The 16,742-nt window shown below is 55.6% G+C and overlaps 2 protein-coding genes across 5 annotated transcripts in view; one reads left to right on the plus strand and one right to left on the minus strand.

Moving 5' to 3' along the window:
• NOS3 (nitric oxide synthase 3) overlaps nt 1-3,336 on the plus strand; it is a 25,078-nt gene extending 21,742 nt beyond the window's left edge. Inside the window, exons 23-26 of the mRNA XM_008967939.5 lie at nt 732-853; nt 1,614-1,762; nt 2,107-2,301; nt 2,391-3,336. Coding sequence (XP_008966187.3) covers nt 732-853; nt 1,614-1,762; nt 2,107-2,301; nt 2,391-2,552 — 628 coding nt within the window. The 3' untranslated portion in view covers nt 2,553-3,336. The remainder of the gene's footprint in view (nt 1-731; nt 854-1,613; nt 1,763-2,106; nt 2,302-2,390) is intronic.
• ATG9B (autophagy related 9B) lies at nt 2,625-16,597 on the minus strand. 4 transcript variants are annotated; one of them, XM_055115530.2, is made up of 17 exons: nt 16,352-16,597; nt 16,051-16,274; nt 15,162-15,367; nt 12,230-12,859; nt 12,043-12,086; nt 11,801-11,865; nt 11,401-11,562; nt 9,547-9,688; nt 6,986-7,740; nt 6,660-6,813; nt 6,254-6,433; nt 5,418-5,654; nt 5,070-5,203; nt 4,808-4,904; nt 4,486-4,612; nt 4,259-4,400; nt 2,625-3,505 (listed from the first exon to the last, which is right to left on the minus strand). In XM_055115530.2, the coding sequence occupies exons 3-16, from the start codon at nt 15,211-15,213 to the stop codon at nt 4,273-4,275; spliced, it is 2,907 nt and encodes a 968-aa protein (XP_054971505.1). In that variant the 5' UTR covers nt 15,214-15,367; nt 16,051-16,274; nt 16,352-16,597; the 3' UTR covers nt 2,625-3,505; nt 4,259-4,272. The 4 variants fall into 4 exon arrangements, with proteins under 4 accessions (XP_054971505.1, XP_054971506.1, XP_057158770.1 ...); XM_055115531.1 differs by lacking the exons at nt 15,162-15,367; nt 16,051-16,274; nt 16,352-16,597 and adding exons at nt 13,312-13,389; nt 13,576-13,664 and having other exon boundaries at nt 12,230-12,352; nt 12,777-12,859; XM_057302787.2 differs by lacking the exons at nt 15,162-15,367; nt 16,051-16,274; nt 16,352-16,597 and having other exon boundaries at nt 2,625-4,095; nt 12,230-13,368.
• Between the last annotated feature and the right edge of the window lie 145 nt (nt 16,598-16,742).

The following is a 16,742-nucleotide window of genomic DNA, read 5'->3' on the forward strand; positions in this document are numbered from 1 at the left end:
TCTGTCTCAAAAAAAAAAAAGAGATTCTCCTGTCTCAGCCTCCTGAGTAGCTGGGATTACAGGCACCCACCACCACGCCCAGCTAATTTTTGTATTTTTAGTAGAGACGGTGTTTCACTATGTTGGCCAGGCTGGTCTCGAGTTCCTGACCTCACGATCCTCCCACCTCCACCTCCCAAAGTCTTGGGATTACAGGTGTGAGCCACTGCACCCGGAACCAGGGTGAAGGATTTTAAGAGACCCTTCCTTCATGCTGTGTCCAGAAGTCTTGCCTGCTCTCGCAGCCAGGAACCAAAAGTCCTGGTAGGACTGAGAACAGTTCCTAGGCTGCCATCAGCTGGGCCTGGTGACTCAAATCCACCCAGATGGCTAAACTACAAATAAACCGTACCCATCTACTGAACATAAACTAAATACCACTATTAAGGATACTTAAACACACTTAGTGAACCCATTATGAACTGAAAGTGTCTTTCACCCTTCCCACGTTTTCTAAATCCCCTGAGTCATCTAAGTATTCTTCAATCCAAAATGAACTATATTTCCTTTGGTGCAATCTCCAGAAACCACAGATCCAAGGAGTTTCAGCAAGTAGAGTTGTTTTTTGTTTTTTTTTATTTTTTTTTTGAGATGGGAAGAGCTTGGGTCCTCCTTGCTCCACCCACCCTGCATGGTGAGAATGGTGGGGCAGGAAAGGCAAAGGGGACCTGATGGAGTGTCTCTCCTGCCAGGGCTCCCTCCTTCCGGCTGCCACCCGATCCCAGCTTGCCCTGCATCCTAGTGGGCCCAGGCACTGGCATTGCCCCCTTCCGGGGATTCTGGCAGGAGCGGCTGCATGACATTGAGAGCAAAGGTGAGGCTGGGGACTAAAGGACTGCCTGAAGGGAGTCACACAATCTAGGGACAGAGGGGTGGGGCTGGAAGGCAGGAAATAGGAAAGAGAGGGCAGGAAACAAAGTCCACAAAGCTGAAAAGAGGCTCATGAGACCAAGGGGAGGGCAGGTACCAAAGGCAAGGGCTGGGCCCTGAGTTTCTGGCTTCCTGGTGCCTGGTACATAGTAGGTGTTGACTGGATTGAGGACAAAGGAAAATAGAATTTTCAAAGGGATTAGGGCTAAGACTCAAAGAAGAACTGCCCAAGGTGGATTCTTGACTGTGCCAGAGCTGACCGAGGTCTGTCCAAGACCTAAGGATATGCTACAAGGTGTTCATATTGAGCATGGGGTGCCCAGGGTGGTCTGTCAATCAAAAGAAGAGGGCTGTGACTGGGAGGAGAGTTAAAAGTATGGGAGAATATGAAGTGGGAGCGGGGAAGGGGACTGCGATGTCACACAATGCAAAGGGCACGGAATTCTGAGTCCGAAGCCGCGCATTCTAGCGCAGCTCCACCAGGGGCCACCACCTCACCCGCCCTTCCCTTCCCTCTGTAAATCAGGGCTGTGCAGGGTCTCTGTGAAAGCATTCTACACTCTCTTAGAGATGAAACAGCCAAAGTAATGGTGGCTTCAGCCCAAAACGCTGGGCTGCCAGGCTGGGCGACGGTGGCCTGTGGGGAGGCCCCACTAGCACTGTGCCCCGGAGAAGAGCCTTCCCAAGCGTGGGGTTGCTTGCAGGGCTGCAGCCCACTCCCATGACTTTGGTGTTCGGCTGCCGATGCTCCCAACTTGACCATCTCTACCGCGACGAGGTGCAGAACGCCCAGCAGCGCGGGGTGTTTGGCCGAGTCCTCACCGCCTTCTCCCGGGAACCTGACAACCCCAAGGTGTGAGACTCTGAGGGCGCAATGGTAACCTGAAGATAGGGAGAGAGGGGAGGACTCGCGCTCTCCAGCGGGGCACACCAACCACGGCCCTCCCGTGGCCTCCCACGACCACTCAGCCACCCCTGCACACTCTGGCCCACCCTTGTGCCCCGGCCCCTCTAGGCCCGCCTCCTCCCGCCCCCGCCCCGCCCCTTTGGCTCTGCCCCTGTTGACACCGCCCCAGGGCACGCAGGCCCCACCAGGCCCGCTCCGGAGACTTTCACGTCCAGGGCCAGCCAGCAGCCCCGGGCTGCGCCCCCGCGCCCACCCCCACAAGGGCCCGCCCTAACCCCGCCGCCCCGCAGACCTACGTGCAGGACATCCTGAGGACGGAGCTGGCTGCGGAGGTGCACCGCGTGCTGTGCCTCGAGCGGGGCCACATGTTTGTCTGCGGCGATGTCACCATGGCAACCAACGTCCTGCAGACCGTGCAGCGCATCCTGGCGACGGAGGGCGACATGGAGCTGGACGAGGCCGGCGACGTCATCGGCGTGCTGCGGGTGCGGAGGGGCGGGCCGGGCCTGAGCGTGCGGGGTTCCTGCTAAGGTCTCTGAGTCGGGTTCTGATCCACTGTGCTCTTTTCCGACAGGATCAGCAACGCTACCACGAAGACATTTTCGGGCTCACGCTGCGCACCCAGGAGGTGACAAGCCGCATACGCACCCAGAGCTTTTCCTTGCAGGAGCGTCAGTTGCGGGGCGCAGTGCCCTGGGCGTTCGACCCTCCCGGCTCAGACACCAACAGCCCCTGAGAGCCGCCTGGCTTTCCCTTCCAGTTCCGGGAGAGCGGCTGCCCGACTTAGGTCCGCCCGACCAGGATCAGGCCCGCTCCTCCCCTCTTGAGGTGGTGCCTTCTCACATCTGTCCAGAGGCTGCAAGGATTCAGCATTATTCCTCCAGGAAGGAGCAAAACGCCTCTTTTCCCTCTCTAGGCCTGTTGCCTCGGGCCTGGGTCCGCCCGAATCTGGAAGGCCCCTCCCAGCAGCGGTACCCCAGGGCCTACTGCTACCCCCTTCCTGTTTCTTAGGCGAATGTTAGATTCCTCTTGCCTCTCTCAGGAGTATCTTACCTGTAAAGTCTAATCTCTAAATCAAGTATTTATTATAGAAGATTTACCGTAAGGGACTGTGCCAGATGTTAGGAGAACTACTAAAGTGCCTACCCCAGCTCATGTGGATTACAGGTTTTTTTTTTGTTTTTTTTTTTTTGAAACGGAGTCTCCCTCTGCCACCCGGGCTGGAGTGCAGTGGCGTGATCTCAGCTCACTGCAACCTCCACCCCACAAGTTCAAGTGATTCTCCTGCCTCAGCCTCCCAAGTAGTTGGGATTACAGGTGCCTGCCACCGCGCCCGGCTAGGTTTTGTATTTTTAGTAAAGACGGGGTTTCACCATCTTGGCCAGGCTGGTCTTGAACTCCTGACCTCGTGATCCACCCGCCTCAGCCTCCCAAAGTGCTGGGATTACAGGTGTGAGCCACTGCACCCGGCGTGGATTACAATTATAAAATGACAAGATTTCTGTTTTAACCTGTGCAGTTGTGGGTATGTGGTGGGGAAAGGGGTCATTCTTTTGACAGAGTCCTACACGCCGCTTGACCCTGCACTCTGAAAACATGGTTTCCAGCCAGTCTGGGCTGCTCCCCCGTGCAGTTCTCAGGCTCGTGATCAAGAAGGCAGGTGCAGCACTCAGCTGCCAGGAGTGGGGCCTGCCAGAAACAAGAGTCACAGAGATGTACAACAGCCATGAGCAAGCTTTACTGCTTATTTTATACAGGATGGGGAGCCACACCCACTTCCTGAGACATCACACCCATACTGAAGTCCAAAAACATCATCCCTCCCGTCTTTCCACTGACAAGTCCCCATCCCCTACAAGCCCCAAGGAACCTGAAAGTGCTGCTGGCAGCCGCCAGCATGACGAATCCACAGCCTTAAAGCCCACCTGCCTCACTGTCACCCTTCCATTTAGCTCGGCCTCATCCTTGACCTCTGTCCCCCACCTTGAGGAAACTCGAGGACTTCTTCCCAGGCAGCTGCTCCAGGACACATTCCAGTTGGGGATGTCTCCCCTTATTCCCTCTGGGTGGAGACCATCTCTAAGACTTGTTTCCAGATGCCATCAGCATCTCCTCTCCTTTCCTACCTTTTCTCTGTTCTCGGGGCGAGTTCCTCACTGACTCCCAGGTCCTGCCCAACTAAAGCACCTGGGCCTGTCATCTATGGGGCCTCTAACAATGACTCCTTGTGTTTTTCTACTCCACCCTCCAATCTCCTGTGGCTGCCGAAGCCAGGGTACCTGTGGGAGGAGACGGCTCTTGGCAAGCAGTCCAGGGGTCTAGATTCCAGAGATGACCACCTCTCATCACCCCAAATTCCCACCACTGCTCCCATCGCTTCAAGTCGGACTCCAACTACCTATGCCGTCCTTTCTCCCTCCCCTCACAGGAGGCAATACTGACCCTGAGGAGTCGTCTCAGTCAGTGCAAGAGGCCCGGTCAGGCTCCTTCTGGGTGTCTGTGGTCACCTGAAACCCTCCGGGGAACAGATTCCGGGCCTTCTGGGTTCCCCACTGTTGTCTGGGGCTAGAAGCAGGACTGGAGCCTGGTGAAAAAGGCCATCAGCTGGGCAGTTCCATGATGCCCAGTGTCCACCAGGCTCTGTCCCCTGCAGGCCCCACCCTCCTCACCGTCACTTGACCAGGATGGCTTCTCCTCATCAGGCGAGGGTGGCTGTGAGGGGCTGGAGCAGGGCCTGGACAGGATGGAGGCTGCAGCCTCACCCCACGGCTCCTGCTGCTGCTGCTGCTGGTGAAGCTGCATGGAAAGGAGGAGGAATGAGGGCTGCACCCCAAGGAGGGCAGGGCCAAGCACCTGGGCTAGAGGCGGAGGGCTTTTCAGCCTCCTCCTGCCACTCTGCTAGACCCTTCTGTAGACTCCACCCCACCTCAGTCTCCATGTTGTTCACCTGCCTTCTCTCCACATTTCTCCTTTGGACACCCCTCTACTCACCTGGTGCAGGTAGATGACATGGAGACTCATCTCGGCAGAAGCAAGTTCTGGGAGCTGGGCCAGCTTCTGGCCCCCAGTGCCTCCTGGGGACACAGAGCTGGAACATAACATGAAGCAGGTCAAAAGTCATGCCCTCCTCCCGCCACACCCCAGAGGGCTCCCCTTCTGAATCCCCCCACAGCGCCCCGGCTCCCCACTCCTACAGGATCAGCCCACCCCCCCCCCCCCCACATACCCCTGCATCTCAGCCTCCACTCCTCACCTGGGGTCCTGGGCAATTCGGGAAATGGAGGCAAGGAGGCTGGCTGTGGCCGCAGCTGGACAGGGGGCTGTCGGGCTCAGATCTCTCGGAGGCAGGAGAGGGTGCACGAAGAGGTTGGCCAGGAAGGCCTCAGGCTGGGTGCAAGAGGAGAGGGAAAGCCAAAGAGGGAGTCAGAAGAGAGGACAGAAACGGAATAGGGAGGAAGCAGAGGCCTAAAGAAGTCAGGAGAGCAGGCTGGGGGCGGGGGCTGGTGAGGCAGGTTACTACCTAAGGTGAGGCTAGAGGGGAAGGGTTTGGAGAGGAGTTGTGGGGGTGAAGGCAGAAGGGGAGGCCAGGCTTGGGACTCACCAGGGGCGAGGTGCAGTTGCTGAGCACCCCCGGGGTGGAGGGGCCGCGAGCCGAGGTGGCACCCCAGGCAGCTGCATCTTGTTGTACTCGGCCCCAGAGGTGCCCAAGAAACTTAGAGCTGTGCCCTGGGGGGCGCCAGAGTGGATGCGCCAGGGAGAACCGCATCAAAGAAAGCTCAGTCTTGCCGTCCTCCGCACGCTGAGACAGCGAGGCCTCAGTCTGTCCCGCCGAGAGCCACTGTGAGCAAGGACAGTCTTTCAGGTGCTAAGAACACTGAGCCTTATGGGAACAGGTGGGACAGGAAACACTGCCCCATCTTCCACGTGAAGGAAACAGACCACAATGGGGACTTGTTCACCATCACCCAAAAATACAGCAGCAGTGCAGAACCTGGGCCTGTCATCTATTCGTCACCCCTGGACTGATTGCCAGCTCGGGGATAGGGCTGAGCCTCAGTGCTTTGCCCAGGGTGATCCTGACAGCCTTGGTCCAGGCACCAGTCCTTACTCAGCCCCACCCACCGGCCAAGCCCATTCCTCACCCCCAGGTGGTCTTTGCTCCCATTTACTGACGTTACTATGTGCCAGCAACTCCATTATAGGCTATACAGACATAATCTGTGTCTTCACAAGCCTGGCCTTGGCTGTGCTCTGGAGAGCACATTGCCATTGTTGCCATCTGACAGATGAGGGCACGAGAGCACAGGGAAGGGAAGTGACCCGCTCAACGGCACAGGTAGCAAGCAATGGAGCCAGGGCTGGAACTCAGGTCTGCTCCCGAGAGGCAAGCGAACTCCCACCCAGCCCAAACCCCCAGGGCCAGGGAACGGCTCTGACCTGAGGGTGTCCGTGGCGCTTCACATCCATAAGGGCAAAGGAACAGATGTCCCCAACCCCAGCCACATCCACAGTGAAGTGATGAAAAAAGTCGATAATCTCCAGGGCACGAGGGCGGAACCAGAAAAGTAGAAACAGCGGGGTGAGGAGCGGGGACAGGAGCTCCTCCAGGAGGGAGACCTGGGGAAGCAGCGGTGAGGCTGAGCAGGGGTCGCTGAGGGGCCCACGCGCGTTATCAGGACCAAGCAGTCCCCAGCGACCCTCGCCAGGGCAAGAAGCCTCCCCACCCAGTCACTCCCTAGACTCCTGGTGTAGTCCGTTTGTCTCATGCCCTCTCCCAGACAGACCCTCCGCGCAGACAGACCCCACAACTTCCTCCTCAGCCCGCCGTCGCGCCCACCCTCACCGCTCGGTACTGCAGCAGCTGCGCCATCTGCCGGTAGGCGCGGTCCCTGCCGCCGGGGCCGGGCTCCTCCGGGAGGTAGTGCATGTGGGCCAGGGCTGTCTGCAGCAGGAGCTGCGGCGCACGACCCTGGCACTGCTCTTCCGGAATGAAAGACCTGAAAGGCGGGATCCGTGGGGGGAAGGGGCCTGCGATTAGGAGGACGCGCGGTGGGATGTAGAGCTAGAGGGCCCCAGTGGTGGGAGAGGTAAGGATTCGGGGGGAACCTCACATGGTCCCAGATCAGAGAAACCAACACACACCACCACCCCGGGCATCTGCCGTCGCACCTGGCGACGGTGGCGGTGACCCCGAGCGCGGTCATGGCGGTGAGCACGTGCTCCACGGCTAGCACGTCCTCGTCGTAGACGGTGAGCACAAGCAGCGCGGCGAAGAGTGCACCCGCGAAGAAAACGAGCTGGCGGGCCAGCAGCGTGCGCAGGGGCGCGGGGGGCGCAGCGGTGCGCAGGAAGGCGGCGGCGGGGCGGTAGGCGCGGGCCAGGCGCGCGCGCAGCTCGTGCGGCAGCTCGTTGAAGTGGCGCAGCTGCAAGCGCGCCAGGCGGGACCAGCCGCGCGCCCCCAGCGCGCCAGGCTTGCGCCGCAGCAGCTCCACGTGGCTATAGAAGACGTGCAGAACCTGCCAGGCCAGCACCAGCGGGCTCAGCGCCAGGTTCAGGGCGGCCAGCAGCAGCACTGTGCGCCCCCAGCGCGCTGCTAGGGCGCCCCGCTGGTCGCTGCGCTTGTAGGCGTGCGGCAGCTCCCAGCCCCCGCGGAAGAGCGAGAAGGGACCGCGGAAGAGCAGCAGGTCGACATTGAGCGCCAGGCCGCGGCTGAGGAAAGCCGCACTGCCTCCCCAGGGCAGCGGGCAGCGGGCCGGCAGCAGGCCTTTGTTGGCCAGCGCCACCTGGTAGTTGGTGTAGCGCAGGATGCGGTGGTGGATGTCCAGCTCCGTCAGGGGCCGCGGCTGCACGCACAGGCCCCCGCTCCGCTGCAGTGCCAGGAGGCGGGACTGCACCTCTGCCCAGGGAACCGAGCTCAGCTCCTCCTGAAAGGGGCACTGATGAGAGCCAGCGACCCCCCATTCCTCTCCACAGTGATGCTGAAGCTCCACACCCCGAAGTGTGCGGCCTGAAAACCCGCAAACTGAGTTTGCGATCACAAACTCGCCATGACCAAGCTACATCGTCCCCCTCTCCCACCTTTCTCTTTCTGCCCTCCCTTAACCCTGTCACTAACAAGGGCGCGCCCTACTTCCTTCATCCTCTTCTAAACTGCCCTGTTCATCATCCCTGCCATTCATGTGGCCAGTAGTCATGCACTTCCTGGGGACGCCTCCAGGTGCTGGACCTGGCTTCTCAGCTCCTTAAGGGCCTGAGGCCCCCTCAGTTGTACACACAAAACAGACTGGCTGGCCAGGGGCGGTGGCTCACACCTGTAATCCCAGCACTTTGGGAGGCTGAGGCAGGCAGATCGTCTGAGCTTAGGAGCTCGAGACCAGCCTGGGCAACATGGTGAGACACTGTCTCTACTAAAAATACAAAAAATAGCAGGGCGTGGTGGTGTGCACCTGTGGTTGCAGCTACTGGGGAGCAGAGGCTGCAGTGAGCCAATATCGCAGCACTGCACTCCAGCCTGGGTGAAAGACCCAGACCCTGTCTCAAAAGAAACAAAACAAACAAACAAAAAACCAGAATGTCTGGCAGTTCGTGGGAGAATCTCTCCTTCCCATTTCCAGTGCACCCACCAACTCTGGAACAGAATCCTCCCCACCTTCTGCCTGGGCATGCTTTACACTCCCAGCCCCACCCGACTCCAGGCCATCTTCGGCTCTGTCACCAGAAGCCTTCCCAGGACCTGGGCTATGTCCACATCTGGCAGTGGGGCACTGTCAGATCTCATTTGAAGGCTGCAAACCTCACTTCAGCCCAGTTTCACTCAGCTTTCCCAGTCCAGGTTAGTCAAGTCCCCCAGGCTGGCCTCTCCAGTACATCCCAGTGTCTTCCCTTCCCTTCCCCTGGAAGGAACAGGGGAGGAGGGGAAAGAAGGGAGGAGGAGAACGAGACGGGTAAGCAGTCTCCCGCCAGAGCCAATCCAAGGTCCAGCTTCCGCTCTCACCACCTCTGCTTCCCTGGCCTCCTCCCTCTCCTCTGCTCAGGGGCCTTCTAAGACCTCTCCCCTTGCTGCACATAAAGGCTGTGCAGAGGGCTCCGGACCTCCCAGGGGAGCAAGGGAAGCAAGCTGCAGAAGGCTACTTTCAAGCTGTGCCTCAAAGAAAGAACTTAGATACAGAGGAGGGAGGAGCAGACTCAAGATGGTGAGGAAACAAAGGGCAGAGCATAAGCAGTGGACAGTGACAGGCCAATGCAGTGGCTTCCTGCAATGCGGGGGATGGCTTTGAAGGCTCTGTTTTAGGCTGATGGGTCCATCTCCTCACTGCAGCTTCCAAAAGCTCATGACTTTTCCCCACCTTCCTGCACTGGGGCTTAGAATGTGCTCCCCTCCCCTCCTGTCCTGCCCTTCGAAGCCCAACCCAAATTCCTCCAGCTCTGAAAAGCCAGATGACTGCCCTTTCTCTCTTCTCTAATCAATGTTTTTAGCACAAACATGTAACTATATGTCATCGTATATGAGCCATCTAAATAAACTAAACTCCCTTAGGGTAAGGGCCATGCTCTCTAGGTGGTGGTAGCCCCCTCCTGACATTATTCTGGGCCTGGGGCAGGTGTCAATAAGACCTCGCTCTTTCTGCCCTCTTTCCAGTTGGCCCTTCCACCTGTACAGTCCCACTTCTTCCCCTCTCCTCTGCCCACCCTCTCACGGCACCCTCCGCAGACACAGCCACCCAGCTCACCGGGGGGATGTGCAGGGCCTCCCTGTAAAACACCTGGATGTCCCAGTAGCTGAAGAGGTTGCAGACTGAGCGAAGCAGTTGGACCAGCCAGAAGCCGGCAGCCAGGACCAGGAGGAGGACCAGCAGCGGGCTGGAGCGGATCCTGTATGGGGTTGGGCGGGCAGTGGGGGAGAAAGGTGGGCGCCTGAGAAAGAGGCAGACCAGACTTCGGGAGTGAGGAAAAACCGTCATGAGGAGGGGGATCTAGCTAGACCAGCAGCTCTCAAGGTAGAGCCCGGGGCAGGGGGTGGGTGCTGAAGTGGCCTTCACAAATGTGCAAAGTCAAACTTTTTCCAAATAATGCTAATGCTTTCTGATGTTTTCATTCTTGTATGCTGAGAGTACAGTGGAGTTTTCCAGAGGCTACAAGACACGTGAACATGTCACATCACACTGACAGCTGATGAAATGTGTGCTTGTACACTCTTTTTTTTTTTTGAGATGGAGTCTTGCTGTGTCGCCCAGGCTGGAGTGCAGTGGCGCAATCTCGGCTCACTGCAACCTCCACCTCCCGGGTTCAAATGATTCTCCTGTCTCAGCCTCCAGGGTAGCTGGGACTACAGGCGCCCGCCACCACACCTGGCTAATTTTTGTATATTTTAATAGAGACAGGGTTTCACCATGTTGGCCAGAATGGTTTTGATCTCCTGACCTTGTGATCCGCCCGCCTCGGCCTCCCAAAGTGCTGAGATTACAGGTGTGAGCCACCACGCCCAGCCGCACTCTTACATTTTAAAGTTGTTCTCAGCTACAATTTCCTTCTTTTTTTTTTTTTCCTATTTATTGAAACAAGGTCTCTCTCTATTACCCAGGCTGTAGTGCAGCAGTAGAATCATAGCTCCTATCTCCCTGCCAAATAACGGCCCAGGTCTGGAACAGTTATTTGGTTGGTTGGCAAAGAGAACATTGCAATCCATGCTTCAGGGAGGAAGGTTGTGAAGGCAACAATGAAAATGAATCGTCTGCTGGGAGGGAGGAGGGTGTAGGGATGCTGCAGTGATCAGAGACAGTCACTGTCTTAGCCTCCTGACTAGGCTTAGCTAGGACTGCAGGTACGCACCACCAAGCCCAGCTAATTTTTATTTTTTATAGAGATGTGGTCTCACTTTGTTGCTCAGGCTGATCTCAAACTTCTGGCTTCAAGCAATCCTCCTGCCTCAGCCTCCCAAAGTGCTGGGATTACAGGTGTGAACCACTATGCCCGGCCTAATTTTAATTTTTTATAAGGTAAAATGTAGATAGATACGACTCCCATAAACAAAAGCTTTTTAGGATTCTCAACCAATTTTAAGTGTATTAAGATACACTTAATGTACTGTAATTAAGATACACTTAATAGGCCGGGCACAGTGGCTCACACCTGTAATCCCAGCACTTTGGGAGGCCAAAGTGGGTGGATCACCTGAGGCCAGGAGTTCCAGACCAGCCTGGCCAACATGGTGAAACCCTGTCTCTACTAAAAATACATGTGGTGGTGCACGCCTGTAATCCCAGCTACTGGGGAGGCTGAGGCAGGAGAATTGCTTGAACCCGGGAGGTGGAGGTTGCAGTGAGCCAAGATGTCACCATTGCACTCCAGCCTGAGCAACAAGAATGAAACTCTGTCTTAAAAAAAAAAAAGATATACTTAATACACTTTAAGTACAACTTAATACACTTAAGTACAACTTAAAGTATATTAAGTGTATTTTTGGTCCTAAGACCAAAAGCTTTGAGAACTGCTGATCTAGATGACGGGACAAAGTGGGGCTCCTGTCTACTCCTCTACCCACTGCCCATGCTTCACCCCCAGGGCCCCACCAGGTTGTCACTAACCTCTCAGCACACTGGGCTGAGGGTAGGATGGCATCTGACAGGGTCACTTTGCTGTGGAACGGCCCAGGTCTGGTATGGTTACTTGGTTGGTTGGCAAAGAGAACATTGTAATCCACGCATCGAAGGAGGAAGGTTGTGAAGGTGACAATGAAAATAAATTGTCTGCCGGGAGGAAGGGGGGGTGCCGGGATGCTGCAGTGATCAGGGACAGCCAGGTGGGCTCCTGCCCCAGCCCCCAGAGCAGCCCATGGTTATCCTCCCTGACCCTGCCCCTGCTGAGCCCCAGGGCTGCTCGGGAAAGCATGGGATGGAAGCAGCTGGCACAATTAAGGAAGCAAAATGACAGAAGGAAGCCATGGGCCCAGGGGACCGAGTTCCGGGCCCGGGCTAAGCGTCTCACCCCAGCTGGAAGACATCCTCCAGCAAGATGCAGGCAAAGCCATTCCGCTGGTGGTAGCTGTAGATGTGGCTGCGTGTCAAGGAACAAGCCTGAGGCACGGGGGGCCTCTCCTGAGGACACCTCCCCTCAGCCCCAACAAGTCTCCCACCCATGACACCCTCACGGAGTCTCCCTGCCAAGAACAGTGCCAGCTCCAAGAGGACCTTCCCATGCCACCTCTGCAGGCCTAGCGCAAAGGATATCTTGGTGAAGAAGCTGTCCAGGTTCTGGATGTGATGCCAGGAGCCTGGGCACAGAGGGGAGAGTGTCGGCCCCTGGCATGTGATCAATTCTCCACGTTCTCAACCCACTGCCAGAGGCCCAGCCTGGGGTAAGTACTGGAGCTCCCAGGCACCACTAACCCTCTCCCACCCACACCCACACACATACCTCGGAGCCCTTCAGGGACATGAAGCAGGGGTTGCTGCTCCTCCCCGTGGATGGGTGAGTCTTGGGACCCCTCAGGGTCACAGTCCTCCAGCCGCTCATAATCCTGTTCAGGGATCAAAGGGCCTACCCGCAGCCCAGGAGAGTCCTGGGGGCACTGCTGTGAGGGAGTGGGGGTTGCCGGGGCCAGGGGTGGGGTGGAGTGGGATCCCCAGGAGGGAGATGCAGAGGCAGGTGTCATTGCAGGTTGAGCCTGTGTTGGGGGGGTGGCTGGGATAGGGAGAGCACTGTGGCAAGACTGAGAAGCCCCTGTCCCCTGTAGCACTGAGCAAGGGGGCCCTGCGGTGGGAGGGGAAAATGAGGAGGGGGAGCTTCTTGTATGAGGGGCAGGGGACAGAGAGAAGATGGAGATCCTCCCTCCCCCAGGTCCCCGGCATGAAGGAGGAGGAGGAGGTGGCAGTGGCATGGGGAGGAGGGGCACCGATCCAGGCCCCAGATCTCCCCACCGCCCCAGCCGCCTTCTTCTCCCCCCCCAGCCCATTCGGCTCACCATCAGGCCACGGCTTCTCCAGAGAGGTTGGAACGATGGGAGCTGTTGTTGCTTCCACAAAGGTCTGTGACACTGAGCTGGGACTTCAACAGGAACAATGACAACAACATTACTAGGTGACTCAGCCTAGGCAGGCCTCAGGCATCCCAGCTCTCAGTCACCTGTCTGATCACTCACACCCCTTCCAGGGCAACCTGAGGCCAAATCCCTCAGGGCCTGAGAGGGGCATCAGTTTAAGAGGAGGGGCCAAAGAGCACATTGAGATGAGAAGATTCCTATTATCTCCATCTTCAGACCTTGAATGAATGAAAGATAAAAAGAACAGCAGCCAAAATGACAAAAGCAAAAAGCAAAATCGTGTTAGAGCCAGGTGTGGTGATGTGTGCTTGTGTTCCTAGCTACTCAAGAGACTGAGGTGGGAGGATGGCTTGGTGCAGGTTACACTGGAACAGTATAGGTTACAGTGAGCTAGATCCTGCCCCCTGCCACCCCCCCCAAAAACATCCTATTAAAGGATTGTAGCAGGGCGCAGTACCTCACACTTGTAATCAATCTCAGCACTTTGGGAAGCCGAGGAAAGAGGATTGCTTGAGGCCAGGAGTTCAAGACCAGCCTGGGGAACAGAATGAGAAGACTCCATCTCTACAACAAATCTTAGGGCCAAGATGTTAACTATTTCATTTCTTAAGAGTGTACCTCCCCCACTTCCCTCCACACACACACTACAGTGATCAACAGAGAAATGTTTTGTGACCAAAACAGAAAAGAAGAAGTAAAGGGGCCAGGCATGTTGGCTTACACCCATAATCCCAGGACTTTGGGAGGCCCGGGCGAGAGGATCACTTGAGGCCAGGAGTTCGAGACCAGCCTGAGCAACTTAGGGAAACACCATCTCTACAAAATCTAAAAAACAAACAAAATAATTTTTTTTCTTTTTGAGGCAGTCTCACTCTGTCACCCAGACTGGAGTATAGTGGCACAATCTCGGCTCACTGCAACCTCCGCCTCCCAAGTTCAAGTGATTCTTCTGCTTCAGCCTCCTGAGTAGCTGAGACTACAGGTGTGTGCCACCACACCCAGCTAATTTTTTGTATTTTTAGTAGAGATGGGGTTTCACCATGTTGGCCAGGCTGGTCTTGAACTCCTGACCTCGTGATCCACCCGCCTTGGCCTCCCAAAGTGCTGGCATTACAGGCGTGAGCCACTGAGCCTGGTCAAAAATAAATTTTTTTAAAAGAATAAGAAAAGGTTGCATGTTTTATTGGTCTGAGGTGCTAAGGAAGAGAAGAGGGGAGGCTGACTTTGCAGCCAAGTTGGGGAAAACTAAGAAGAGGAGGTGAAGAAAGGAAAGGCAGCTATCTTGGATTTGAGAGTTGGTTTGGAGAACTTAGAGTAGAAAATTGGGGTTCTCTGAAAGTTCCATTCCGTTTGCATCCTTACCATTTTCAACTGTGACATTCTCTCAACTCCGGATCCCACTTCTGGGACCCCCTGAAAAGCATCAGGGCTGAATCAGAAGGGAGGACAGCTGTGAGTCTGGGACTTGGAAGGATAATTTGGATACCCAGGGAGGAGCTGAACTGAGTTCCTTGTTGTCACCTCAACAAGGAGGAGGAGACCCAGGCAGCTGGTCTGGTGGCTTGCCCAACGCCATTCTTGAGGCCCTGAATCACCAGGTTTCCTTCTAAAGCCCATTACTGAGATGCTGACTCAGCCACCAGGTGTCAAGGTCTCTAGGGCTTAGGCCTAAGGGCTGATGTTGGGGCCAGTATCCCTGAAATGGCGATATGGACACTGTGCTTCCCAGATTGTTCACTGGAGGCAATCATGGAATCACCCACAAAACTTGAATCCAGATGTGCCTGCTTTTCTCCTTCTGTGTGGGGTATTGTAGTAGTAGCTCAGGTCTTGCATGCCTTTATCTCTGAGTAGGAGGCAGAGCTATGAAAACAAGACCCTGTCCTTCTAGAGGTAGCAAAATGGAATCCCACATTGCAGAGGGGCCAGGAAATTCCCATAATCTTTCTGAGACATCTGTCAAGATGGGTTATGTGGGTGTTGTCTAGTCTCTCCCCCACCTCACTCGCCCAATGTCACTCAGTATCGTGGCTAATCCACCATAGTCACAATAGGACCCCCCCATACACCAAGAGCTCCCCAGCTCAACCCCAAACTAATCCTGGGACATTGTCCTACCTAGTTTCACCCTGAATTCATTCTCATTGACAGCCTCCCTACCACCACTCCCAATTCAAGTCGATTTATTTTAAAGGGCACTTTTCCTTGCCAAGCATTTGGAAGGGAAGAGGACAGATGAATAAAACAGAGCCACTACCCAAGAAGCTGCAGCCCAGTGGGGAGACAAATACGCAAACAAGTAATTACAGGGAAGAAACGAGTGGTGCAAACTCTTTGGCAGGAGCCTGAGGCAAGTCATTCTGACCCGGGTGAGGAAGGTATCTGCGAGGCAGACAGATCTGAGGCCGCGCCTTGATAAATTACAGGCCCTCCATACCAATAGTTCTCAATGGCTGAGGCGTAGGGCAAGAGTGTCAGAATCACCGGGGGAGTTCTTCCCCAAGTACACGTGACTGTGGGGAAAAGAAAGAGAGATCAGATTGTTCCTGTGTCTGTGTAGAAAGAAGTAGACATAGGAGACTCCATTTTGTTCTGTACTAAGAAAAATTCTTCTGCCTTGAGATGCTGTTGATCTGTAACCCTACCCCCAACCCTGTGCTCCCTGAAACATATGCTGTGTCAACTCAGGGTTAAATGGATTAAGGGCTGTGCACGGTGTGCTTTGTTAAACAAATTCTTGAAGGCAGCATGCTTCTTAAGAGTCATCACCACTCCCTAATCTCAAACCACTCCCTAATCTCAAGTACCCAGACACAAAACACTGTGGAAGGCTGCAGGGACCTCTGCCTAGGAAAGCCAGGTATTGTCCAAGGTTTCTCCCCACCCACGTGATGAAATATGGCCTCGCGGGAAGGGAAAGACCTGACCGTCCCCCAGCCCGACACCCATAAAGGGTCTGTACTGAGGAGGATTAGTAAAAGAGGAAGGAATGCCTCTTTGCAGTTGAGATAAAAGAAAGGCTTCTGTCTCCTGCTCTTCCCTGGGCAATGGAATGTCTCGGTGTAAAACCTATCTCTACTGAGATAGGGGAAAACCGCCTTAGGGCTGGAGGTGGGACAGGCTGGCAGCAATACTGCTTCTTAAGGCATTGTGATGTTTATGTGTATGCACATCAAAAGCACAGCATTTTTTTTACCTTGTTTACGATGCAGAGACATTTGTTCACGTGTTTACCTTCTGACCTTCTCTCCACTATTGTCCTATTATCCTGCCGCACCCGATAATGATCAATAAATACTAAGGGAACTCAGAGGCTGGTGCCGGCGTGGATCCTCCGTAAACTGAACTCCGGTCTCCTGGGCCCATTTTTCTTTCTCTATACTTTGTCTGTCTCTTTCTTTTCCAAGTCTCTCCTTCCACCTAATGAGAAACGCCCACAGGTGTGGAGGGGCAACCCACCCCTTCACGTGACAGATGTCCCAGCAGTTCTGACGCACCTAGGAGAGCGGGGTGGGTGGCAGGGCATATGTACGTGTTTTGAAAAAACTCCCAGTCGATTTTTGTTCATTCCTCCCCCAAAACCCGCGTTCTACACGCCCTTGAGACGACGGGACATCTAGAGATCCTGGAGCCTTGGGAAAATGGCCCGAGGTCGGCGGCTGACGCGTTACTATGGATACTCCATAGCTTGGAGGGCCAGTCGGGCCACACCCTTTGGACATCACCCGGAGCCCACAGGAGCACCCGGCAAAAGCCAGGCCCACTTCCTGCTCGGCTCCGCCCAGAGCAGGGGGCGGGCGGATAGGCGATTCCCTCCAATCACAGTTCCAAAAGGAGGGGGCTGACAACATATCCTCCAATCACAGCTTGAAGCGAGATTGATGTGTC

Source organism: Pan paniscus, chromosome 6 (genome assembly GCF_029289425.2).
Source record: "Pan paniscus chromosome 6, NHGRI_mPanPan1-v2.0_pri, whole genome shotgun sequence".
Taxonomy (NCBI): Eukaryota; Metazoa; Chordata; class Mammalia; order Primates; family Hominidae; genus Pan; species Pan paniscus.